Below are 12602 nucleotides of genomic sequence, written 5' to 3'. Positions count from 1 at the left end.
TTTTTATAATGAACATATGAGACAATTTTTGTTCCGTATGCCAGGTGGCAGACGGTAGCATAACTGTGAAAATTTGAAATAATTAGAAGAAAGGAAGGTGACGTTGTTTGTTTGTATTTCAGACGGTGAAAGTATTTGAAGTAATAATTTGTCTTTAAATCTTAAGTTAGTAACCAATACTGTGGGGCATGTCAAGGACATGGCGTATTCAACCAAAGTGACACTATGGAACAGCTTTCGTGAAACAACCAAAGTGACACTATGGAACAGCTTTCGTGAAACGATTGCAGTTGCCACTGGGACAGTGACACCACACATGCTACAGGCAATCTGGCGGGAAATCGAGTATCAGCAGGACATCCTCGGTGCGACTCGTAGAAATGTACTAATTACTACGTAACTCACAGAAACTTTATGGCTATGTATATTCATTGATGTATAATTAATTTGGATACATGAAATACATGTGGAGTTACAGACAGTTGCCATTTGGGTGTTGCAATTCAGACAACGTTTTGGTCATATTTCCAAGGGTTCTTCAAGTTTCCTAAGTAGCTTAAACTAGAGCTGAACAATACCAATGCTGCTGACCTCAGTGTCAGAGTGGTTATCACAGCATGCTACCACGTCAGATTCCCATGTTCGAACCCCAGCCTGGATATGGATGTTCTTTGCGAGTGTCCCTCCATCAATTTAATCATTTCATCCTCATCTTCGCGATTAGCCAAAAAGTGGCAGAAAATAGAAGTAAAATAAACTCATTCAATCAACCATACCGATGCTGAAACATACAGACAATGATGCATGAAAATTGTAACTTTAAAACTGGCTCAAAATACTGTTCAACATTAGTGCGTATTTCACTCTAATTATGTGTATCAATTTACCAAGACTTCTGCTTTAAAATATTCAAGAATTACATTAGAATATTAAAAATACACAATATACAAATTTCAATTATTCACACAAAACACAGTGAATCTTCGAATTTTGGCTAATTTCGAGGATAAACAAAGTTCATGAAAGTGATCCATGGTATTTTTGCAGACCCTGTGAAGGACCAAAAGCTGAAAAAATATTTGCTGGTTTTGGCAAATGAATGCCAACCAATACTTTCCGGAACCGATATGTCAGAATCAGTATCGGGCTGGGCCCTAGTTTAAATCATTTAAAAACTTCACAACATAGGTTAACCCTCCGTTGGTATACGTGTTTCAGAGTAACATGGTTGGTATACGTGTGAGCATGGCGCTCACACATGAATTTCATGTTTTTTGGCATTATTCAAATATCATTTTACATTTATCACATTAAAAATATATATTGCTTAACATATATCACTTACATCTGAAAATTTATTTTATTTATTACATAATAACAAAATGATATTCCTTTATTGCAATATTACTGATTACCTAATGTGAGAGAGAATTTATCATGAAAAACACAACAATTCTTATAATTTTATTTGGCATTTACTTTTGATGTTAACTAATTTGTACAACATTAGTAATAAATTCAATAATTTATTACTTGTTGACGAGGGAGATGTACATTCTACTTCATAGCTTCATCCTGCCCAATATATTGAGGGAAAAGAACACGTAAAAATATGCTCATCTTCACAAGGAGTTTGATCCCTGTTGCTATCATTTTTGCTTTTCAATAACACCTCAACAACATTATCATCTGTGCCCTGAGAATCAAACACCCTGCCAAGGTCTTCTCTTTTTTGTCATCACTCGGTTCAGCAAGCAATGCTCAGAACTGCCGTTGTTCATTTGTACCAAAAATCAGGTTTGAAAGTTCATTTAGCCAGAAATAATGACAGTAATAAGTGAATTAAGTCAAACAAAATAATTACCGAAGAATCAAAATAGAAAACAGTGACAACTCAAATTCAGTGCACGCAGAAATAAAATATTTGTGAAAAAAATTGTTACGTGGTTGGTATTCGTGTGAATGCGGCGCTCACAAAACATGGACTGTCGTCAAAATGACATGTCTGTGCAGACGAGAACAATGCCACAAGCTATAACTGGCGTCATAGACATTCCAAAATACAGCTAAACAAGACCAGAAAGTGATATCATTATCTGGGCCTGAAAAACGTACAATTATATCCAAGGGTGAGCGACGCACTCACACATATACCAACGGAGGGTTAAACCATAAAATGTTTAAAAGTATAACATGTGAAGATTGAAGTTCAAATATGTAAAACTTCCTGTTAGGAGTATATGAGATTGTCAGAACAAGATGAGCCAGTCCAGTAAAGTCCGCGCGTTCATTATATCCCCAGCGGTTAACAAAGGGAGGGTACTCTTTGTTAAAAGAAACACCCAAGCTGGCGGTTTTCTCTTGAAGTAGAAGCAACAAACTGGAGTAGGAAAGTGATGTTGCCAAATTGAGAGAAGCCGGAAAAGACTAAATATCTCGGGATTTTAAGAAAGTATTGACAACCCATTAAATTAATATTTTTGCAAGCCTGCAAAGAAATGGATGTAAACATTTTCTTGCTCACTTCACTCGCAATCGTGTGTTGCGAGAATGCGTGTTTGGCGCTTTACTGAGGAGAATGTGAAGTTTTATACTATATCAGCATTACAAGACATAAGCAATATTCACGATATTCATTAATAACATCACTTATTAAAATATAATGCTTAGTGTTGGTATACTGCTTAATTTAAAGCAGGTGCATCATTTGGGACAAAAATATATAGAATCCGCATTTCTAACTTGTCACAGGAAAATTTTACATTTGCACTGAAGATAGAATTCAAGTAATTATTGTTATGGATTATGGTTTGTTACTAAAATAATTATATTTACCCCAGGAAAACGGATGGTGGGGGTGATTTTTTTGAAAGAGGAACCCTGTTATATTATCGCCCTGAGGTTAAGAATTTCTAGCTAGGGTTCTGTAATGTCTCGTGAAACAAATTGAATCTGCCATACGGCTGGAGCATATTATTTGGTTTGCCAAGGTTTAATTATTCTATCTTGGTTTAATTATTCTATCTTTATCTTTAAGTTGTGTAACAATTTGTGTTAAATACTCAAATTGAGTTTTATAAACCCACTCAAAAATACTATTTATATGCATATTTACATATTTTAATTTACTACATTTAACCAATCAATGTGCTAGCTTCAAGTTTTTTCGAAAATCAAACAATCAAAAAATATGGACAATGAAACATGGTATTTCATTCAAATAGACATCAACTATTACACATTCATCGAAACTATTTTCGGGGGATTATGAACGATTTTAGGGGTGGTCTTGAGTGATGGGCACCCCTGTTTAGGGAATAACGGCAGATCAAGTATAGTGTTCTGTAAAGCTAAGAAAAAAGTTACTTTCGGTAGACACGCTGTCATAATTAAATACTTTGTGGGGATTACGATATGGTTTGAGGGCGCAAATTATGTGTTTTTTTTGGGGGGGGACATGATATGATCTGGGAGGATGCATGACATGATTTTTGGGGGGAATGTGCCATTGGCTTTGGGGGGGGGGGGGGGATGGGCACCTCTGCTTTCCATGAAGGAAATAATATCCTGCAATGTTGTCTTCAGACTTGGGATTTTCACTAACAGCTGTGAGTGATAACTTGCATTATGCAAACAAAGTCTAAGGAAAAACTAAAAGCACAACACTATACTATAACAAAGCAGCAAAAGAGCAGCATAACACAACAATGAAATAACACAACACAACTAGTTAAAAAGAATCAACCCCGCACGTGGTTATGGAGCAAAAATAACGAGAGGTGCCTTGCAACTACAAGAAATGTAAGTAAAGAAAATGTGGCAACAACGTCCGAGTGCACGTGCTTATCGGGAGCAGTTTGGCTATTGTTTGCTATTGTTGCGAGTGTTAAGTTTTATGAAAGGGTTGCTGATGGGGACATAAATCCACGGACTTTATTAAGCGGCCACTAAAGGATCTGGTTTTGAGTCTTAGACCTCTCGAATTTCATCTGATCATCATCATTATTGCAATTAGTGGCAGAAAAGACATGGACAAAAAAATAACACCAAATGGACTTCTGGAAACCCCGCAGTAAGGATTGCAGTAATTTTGCCATGATACCCGGAACAAATAATAATAATGAAAATTAATTTCTATCACAAGAAAATTTACCTTTTTTTTCACATGTGAAATCTGGTGTTTCGGCGATGCGAATCTGGATGATTTCACAAAGTGGAAACACCATACTTCATGTATGAAATGCTAAAAGCACGTTTACTGCATCATGAATGAAAATTTACCTTGTTACTACCTCTTGCTGTTCTTCCTACTCTATGGACATAAGAGTTAACGTCCAGAGGAAAATCAAAATTTATGACATTGGACACAAACTGAAAATCTATTCCTCGTGACACTCCAGATTCCTTATCTTCCTTTCGTTTTCTGCAATGAAAGAAGTAATTGTTCAAGATGTTATAAACGAAAATACAGCAGAACCTCGACTTTATATTTTTTCAAAACTTTTACTTAAAAATATGTACTGGTTCACTTATAAGAGACTGAGATTATTAACAGTTGATACTTAACCATGAAATTGGTTTTGTTACACATGTAGAAGCATTGAAAATTATACAATTCACATAGTTCCTAAAATATTCAAAATTTGCAAAAGTTTACTCACCTTAAATTTTATTTCTGTCGGAAAGTACACTTTGTTTAAATTAATGAGAAGCACTTTGTTTATTTACTAATAAATTAGTCAAAAGGATTGAGATGTCTCTTGGTGTATAGTTTGGAAATAAATATAAACATACAGCCTTGCCATGCTAATTTCAGATCAACATCTAATTTTCACAGTTTTTGTTATGATGGCATGGAATTTCTAATTGTAATAAAATCAAATCGAAAGAGAAAAAAATAATGTTGTAACTAGATTTTTAATAATTATGGGCAATCCTCCAAGGCTATAACATGTGATGTGAATGATCTGCTCTAATCTTTGCATTAAGGTACGTCTGGTGTTCGACTCCTGGTACAGCCTTGTCCCTTCATGAATTTCACCTAATTATTTTTTATACTCATTGCCGTGAATAACTTAGTAAGATAGAAAAGTGATGCTAAATAAGCAATGTTTACATAAGTAATACTAATGTCAAAACAAATGTTTTATTGTTGGGCATATCAGGCCCGTAGCCAGAATTGATCTCCAGGGGAGCTCATGGTTTATCAGGGGGGATTTGTAATTCAAGTCCATTTTTCAAAAGTTTTACAGTATTAAATGAAGGTAAATTATGTGTGTTTGGGGGGGGGGGAGGTGGTCATTAAGTTACATAAAGTTTAGAAACATCACACAAATACTACATTTTTTTATACCTTTTAAAATATTACTTGAAGTGTTAATTGGCTGCTACTGAAATCATCCCTTACTACACACTCCATACTACATTTGATGATACAGATATTTATATCACCCAAGAAAAGAGGGACAATATTCAATCACAGTGCCTAGCAGAGGCGTATATTCGGGGCTATTTAGGCTATCTGCGAAGCCCAGACTCAGTGAATAAAATACAGAAAAAATATCTATCAGAAAATGTGCATAAAATTGTTCATTTCAGTAAGAAGATGAACCTGATTTCTTAGGAGTTGGAAACATTGCCCGCTTTCTTTGAATTCGCGAGACGGCTGGCCCAGCACAGAGGGACAACTCCACGGGGGTAATGGGCAAGTTTGACAGGGCTACCTTAAGAATCACCCGATCAATGTTGCAAACCAATTTTTTCCAGCATATAATTTCCCCAGGATTGGGGAATTGTGGAGCTAAACTGTTACAGGAGAGAGAACAGGGTTGCATATGGTGGGGGAAAAACCCCCTGAACTTCCTTAACAGTCTGGGTCAGTGTTGCAAACCAATTTTTCCCAGCATGTAATTTTCCCAGGAATGGTGAATTTTGAAGCCCAATTATCGCATGCAAGGGAAAAGTGTGTCATATGGCAGGGACAAGAACATCATTGAACGCTTCCAGAGGAGTTGAAGAAGAGGTCGTTGACCTTCAAACAACTAGAGATACAGTGGGGAGTAGAAAATTGTTGGCTGAGCGAGAATGGTTTATGAGTGCATCTAAAAATTACTGAAATGACAAGGACCAGTTCTAGTCTAGATCGCGTCGAGTGGTCTTGGTGCATGATATTTATTTAGAGGCAGCGTGTGAATACAGTAGTGAGTGGATTGTATTTTTGTGAATGATATGTGCTGTGTTGTGTAGTGAACTGAAATAAGGGACATAATTAACAAGCTGTCTATTCGGCTTACGAATAATGATAGGCTCCAAATCGTTGTGGATTTTCCTTGTATGTCCACTTTATGAACAGATAAGCTAATGAGGATCGGACCTACAGTTAAAGTGGTATCTAAACCACCATGTATCGAACCCGGGACCCCTTAGTTTCAAGGTGACGATGTTACCACTGCACCAACAAGGTGTACCCGAACTTAAAATCGTGAAAATAGGTAGGTTGAAATTTTATTTTTATTCTCGTATATAGGCCTACATAATATTTCACAATATGGGCCTCTTATTTATGCAAATGAGAATAAAATTCTTGAAATCCTTTCCTTACTGACAGTGTACATTTCCATGTTTTATTTATGAAGTATATATTTTTAATCACAGTCTCACATCACTTCAACCTGCCACCCCAAATGAGTTAAAAACACCCCCATCAGCAAATTTTTGTCCGTTCAAACACTATGATATGGTGCGATAGCCCAGGTTCTTAATCCAGTATACGCCACTGGTGCCTAGTGTACATTCCACTCCCCAATCAAAGTCACATATTTCTGTATAAATGGGAGGTCGCAACAGGGGCAACGAAGATACAGATAAAGAAGCTCCCCTGTGAAGTAACTTTCTGAAGTCTAGAGAAGAGAATCTCCTAAATACTTGCCACTACTTTCTTATAAATAAGATGAATGAATGTAATGGCTGCTGTTCATGCTCCCTGAATTTATCCTCCATCAAAGTTGCGAGCAAAATAATATCTGCCGTCTACATTTTCACTGCAAACAAATTACACAAAATAGTTTTACCTAATGTCAAGGGGCTGACCTCAGTGCTAGGGGGGCTGAGCCCCCTGGCCCCTGCCTGGCTAGAGGCGTGAAGCATATCCCTTCTTTTTTTACTTACTTGCTTTTTGCAGGTGCAGCTGCTGGTTCCTCCAATGCTTTCTCATCTGACGCCACAATTATATCGTACAACCCTTGGTTAAACTGGCCAACAGCATGGCATCGCACTTTAGCGGGCATTTCCGAGTTCAAAACACATGCTGGAATTCCAAATTGTTCCAGATAAAGTTTTATCCTGCAATGATTAACGATTTGAACTTTTATTATTATGAATGCAAACAAATAAAAAGTGGATAAAAGGAAGGGCTAAATAACAAGCCAAAGAGGAAAGAGGAAACACATACCAGACACAGAAAAAACTCAAATTTTCGCAGCTGCTAGCTGCAGGTGTAGAAGCAAAGCAATCTCTCTTATTTCGCTTCTACACCAGAAGATAAGGCTTGTGGCAGCGAAAATTTGAATCCTTACTGTGTCTGGTGAGTGTCTCCTACTTCCACTTTTACAAGAAATAAAAAGTTATATTTTAAAATACAATGCAGGCCTTCTCTAACATGATACACTAAACCCTTCTTATCCTAATCCGACATAACATTACAATTCTCCCCTAGAGTCGTTTCCACGTTCAGAAGACACAATGGGCTCTTATGGGCAATGCTTTTCTTATGGGAAATACGAGCGCGCTGTTGTCAAATTTCTGGATTTACAAATTTAGCTTAAGTAAAATCGGTACCTGCAGTTTTGCAGGAAATTTTGTAGAGAATACGATGGTGAACACAAAAAACTGGTAACTTGCTTACATAATTTTAGATAAATTTAAAACGCAAATTTTCTGTGAAAACACAATTTTTACATTGTTTTCATTCTTAACGTTGAAACATGCCGTAAAATTGAAGCTTTCATTATGAAAAAAATTGACACTGTTTTTTAATTGTCATAGGTGACGGTGGTACTCAGAATTTATCAATACTTTAAAGCATATTTGCATTAAAAAAATATTCAAATAAAGTATGTGGAGATTTTTTATATTCATGCAGTAGAAAATGTCGTTGCTGGCCATTTTTTGTTCTGTAATTCCAAGTAAAAACTTCCAGCGACAAAGTTGTGGAGAAAATAATGAAATTATTTTTTATAACCACTCAAAGGTTCCCAGAAATATTACTTCCATGCATTTGGAGTTTCTTTTTAACCCGAACCGCGCGCGAAGTAAGGAGACGTCTGGCCATCTTGAGCCGACTCACCACAGCATTCCGGCTAATCACCACCAAGTTTTCCAGTTATTTTATTTCCATTCAGTAAAAATATGAACTTCATGCAGTTTGTTATAATAGAATTGAAATTACTTAAATTTAATAATTGACAATTATTTCCAATGCTGCTGTTGTGAGCAACATTAGTGCTGTCGCAAATAGTTGTTTTTGTTTACATTACTGTCGACATTAATACTGAAATGAAGATCACCTTTCAGTTTCCAACGTACACATAAATTCATAGACACCATATTAACCTTTGAAAGGCTTTCCAACACGTGACAAAATATGGGGCTTCAAGATAGATATATGACATGCCTTGCTTGAGTCATTCACGTCTTATCAGTTCACGTGGGCCATAACTAATTTGTTTGTTTGGGTTGCAACTTAATCTAACCCATGTGCCAGGTTCCCCTTACTTGAGTGAGAGATCTGCTTTGGTCTGTTTAGACTTTTTCCCTCTCCCGAAAAAGTGTTTTCAGTTGTGTGAGCTCTCAGTGATTTTTACTTTTTTAAGTGATTTCTGAAGTGTCATATTCGTGCATTACACTCGCGTGTGTAGTGATCGCAATGTATCATAGTGAAAGGGGTAACTGTAACGTTCACAGTATAATATTAATAATTACTTATAATTATCATTATATATACAAAATATGTAACACCTTCATTGTGAAGGAAGGTCATCATTTCCCGGCGACATGAGCTAGCGCTGTAATGGCAACACTGTGCGGTTTCTCCATAAGCGCCGTTGTGTCTTCTGAACGTGAAAACGACTCTAGATGTTTTGTTTTTTTCATTTTTAGACTTCAACCTTAAGCATAAAATGTATTTTCTTTTTAAGATGACAAATACCAATTTCTATGTCCCCATCTTCAAATAAATTAAAATCCAATCCTATGGTTGAATATGAATAGTTGCTAATTTCTCAAAAAATGTCTTCACAGAGGCACTTTCCTCCAAAGAAAATTAGACTAAGAGAAATAATACCAACCATATAATATTGACATAATATAACAACCATAAAATATGTGCATTTGTTATAAATTCCTACAATGTCCTTATTGCGGATCTCTTATTACATGACAATAATGGGCACATTCAGGAAGTACATGGGGGAATTTTGCTCAGCTTTTTCTTCCTTTTTTTAAAAATGGAATAGCAGAACTCTAAACTGTGTACTTCTTATGCAATGGATTTTGAGAGAATTGTTGTTGAATTAAGTCCACTTAATGTACAGATAGGCTAATCGAGAGTGGATGTAAAGTTTAAGTGGGATCCGAACCACTGTGCAATGTGCACAGCAGAAAACGAACCCGGGACTCCTTGATTACAAGGTGACAACGTTACCACTACATCATAAGTGCCTCTAATGATTACCTTATTTCCATATGTTGATAAAAGCTAAACTTGAATCAAATATTAAAATTTCACTAACTTGTAACACTTGTCCACTGTATTGACAAATACTATTGTTTTCCCTCTGACTAAATTCAGCTTTACAAGGGAATACAGGATGGTTGCCTTCTCCAACTCCTCCGCAGCGAGGTGATAGTGCGTCAGCTGAGACGTGGGAGCCACATCAGGCTCTTGAAGCTTCAGGATAACAGGATTGTGCAGAGCAAGCTTCTTTAGACTAAGGACATCCTCAGACAATGTGGCACTTGATAACGCAGTTTGACACACACGAGGCAAATACCTGCAAAATGAGATAAAAAGAGAAAGGTTTATTCCACTTTCTATTCACGTACAATGTTAGGAATATGGTATACTCACTGGATGACATTAAATGTCAAATTTTTCATCGTTTTACTATACTGTTACTGATTCCTGATTGGTTGACTACATTACATGGTTGGAACTGACCCTGAGACACTTTTTGCAGTTTCATGCAGGGTGCGACAACATTCATAGCATAATTCCAGTAGGAAATGACGGCAACAGTATTGTTATACTGTGCATGAATTGCCATATGCAGTAGACTGTGCTACGCTTATTGTTTGTTGTTACTCTGCAGTGTGATGGATTTCTTGCAATGAACCTTGTCATAGCAAGTGACTTCCCCATTATGGAGACAACCCATGGCGAGCTCTGTCGATGGATTTGTCCTCTTTGGACTACTTCTTGTGGGGTTCTTAGGCAACAAGTATTCCAAACATAACCTGCTATGATCTTGGAATTGAAGAATTTTATCAGAGATGTCGCTACCAGTATGCCAACAAACATGCTATAGTGGAACCACAAGCAAAGAAACCTGCACAGACCCGCAACTCCTGTGCACCGCAGTCCCGCATGGAGGGGAGGGGAGAGTGAATCATGCTTTCTTACGGCCCGAGCTGAACGGAGGAAGGAAAAGCTGTGCAGGGACTTTTCATCCAAAATTTTTATTTCCTTGTGGTCGCTCTATAGAACGAGCAATGGACAGCACCAAGAAGAATGTTTCGCATGCCACAGTACTCATTTCCAAGAGATTCTATTGAAACATTAACAAGTAAATGGCATCCCTTTCTGTACAATTAGGTACTAATGAACGTCCTCGTAGCCTGTATGAACCAAAAAATTACAACACTCACTCCCCCCCCCCCCCATGGTAGCCTGTTATTTTCAAATTTGGCAAGTATCTCCATGGCTGGGTGAGTTTGGTGATCACTCAAGACACTCTAGCATTACAACTTTTTCTCAGTTGCCAGTCAGGTTTGTTGTTAGTTGTAGATTTTATGATTTACCAATGAATTTTCCATGATACTTTTGAAAGACCTCCATGTTAAATTTTCAAATTGCCTGGACATATCTTCAATTCTTTTATGTTCAAGCAAAGGTCCTATAAGAAGGGGGAAACAACATTCTTGCCTTACATACAGTCACGGACACTTAGGGTTGTGTACATTGCTGTACCCGGATATTTCAGGATATTGATCTGGCTAAACATAATTTTCAAGGGGGGAATCACTTAATTTTAGATGTTAGGGGAAAGTTGGTTGGTGATTTTGTGTTTTAAGTCCACATTATGCACAGTAAGGCTCATTGGGACTGGACCTACAGTTTAAAGTGGGATCCGAACTACCATGTGCCTCCACCGGGTATTGAACCCAGGACCCCTTGATTACAAGGCGACGACACTACTACTACACATCAAGAAGGCCCTACTATCCTGTGAAAGTCATCACTATACACTCTTGTAAATTCAAAATCCACCTGTTCAAGCAGCTACGACGCCCACTCAGCATCGTATAAAGTGGTTACCTGGAAGAAACTCTGGGGGGGGGGGGTAAAGGCCGTGATCAAGAAAGTGTGGAGCCGTAACTCCACACCCCCTACACGCCTTCATGGAATGGTGCAAGGCACAGGGAAACATTGACTAGTAATTAGGAAATTCAAATTTTCGAGGAACGAAAGAAGCAGTTGCAAATTAGCGCACATATTAGAAATCTAAAACAACTTACCTCAAAACTTGCTTCATATCTGCCTCGTAACCAAATGAAAATATCAAATCGGCCTCATCTATCACCAACATTTGCAGTGAATCCAGTTTCAGCGTCTCTGCCTTCAGATGAAGGAGAGCACGGGAAGGAGTTGCTATGACGACATCAGGAAGATCTACCAGAATTGGCCGTTGGGCTTTGACAGACAGCTAAACAACAACAACAAAAATGAACCACTGCATTAATGACAATCAATACTACTACTAATATAAAAGGAACAAAAAATAAGCATATTTCAGAATTATGATTTCACAAGCACACAGATCATATTTTATTTTGGTTGTTGCAGATCATATCTAGGATGTTCGGGAAAACAGCACTTAAGGTCACGAGAAACAGTTTCAGTGTCCAGTCAAAAACGAGGTTCTTTACAGACCCTAAAGAGCCCTCCCCCACAAATCTTTCCCCATGGCAAGCTGGAGAAGGAGAGGTCAGTGCCCTGGATGGTTGTAGGAGAGGAAGAAAATTAACATTACGCTTATGGGAGTATTATTTTATTAGTTCTCTTGGGCATATCAAACTTCCAATGGCATAGAAAAACATATGAATGGAAAGAAGACAGGTTGAAGGCTCTATTTGTGGTGCAAAAAGTTGAAACTTCCATTTGATTATCTGTAATATGCAGTTGCTTGTCCATAAGGAATACAAGATTTAGAAAATACTTATATTTTTACGCATCGTATCTAGCTTATGAACTTAAAATAATGCTTCCATTTGCAACATGGGGAGAAATTCATATTCTTTTCAGTAGCAGTGGCCATTCTGAAGAT

The 12602-nt window shown here is 37.4% G+C and overlaps 1 protein-coding gene across 1 annotated transcript in view; it reads right to left on the bottom strand.

The window, feature by feature from the left end:
• Ddx56 (putative ATP-dependent RNA helicase DDX56) overlaps positions 1-12602 on the bottom strand; it is a 30664-nt gene that overhangs the window by 7170 nt on the left and 10892 nt on the right. Inside the window, exons 4-7 of the mRNA XM_083143287.1 lie at positions 11794-11981; positions 9789-10049; positions 7168-7341; positions 4282-4423 (exon numbers count right to left, since the gene is read on the bottom strand). Of these exons, the coding sequence (XP_082999413.1) occupies positions 4282-4423; positions 7168-7341; positions 9789-10049; positions 11794-11981 (765 nt within the window). The remainder of the gene's footprint in view (positions 1-4281; positions 4424-7167; positions 7342-9788; positions 10050-11793; positions 11982-12602) is intronic.

The sequence above is a fragment of the Lepisma saccharinum genome, chromosome 21, assembly GCF_977018435.1.
Source record: "Lepisma saccharinum chromosome 21, izLepSacc3.1, whole genome shotgun sequence".
NCBI classification, from domain to species: domain Eukaryota; kingdom Metazoa; phylum Arthropoda; class Insecta; order Zygentoma; family Lepismatidae; genus Lepisma; species Lepisma saccharinum.
The sequence above is the reverse complement of the archived record's forward strand: the minus strand, read 5'-3'. Positions and strand labels throughout refer to the sequence as shown.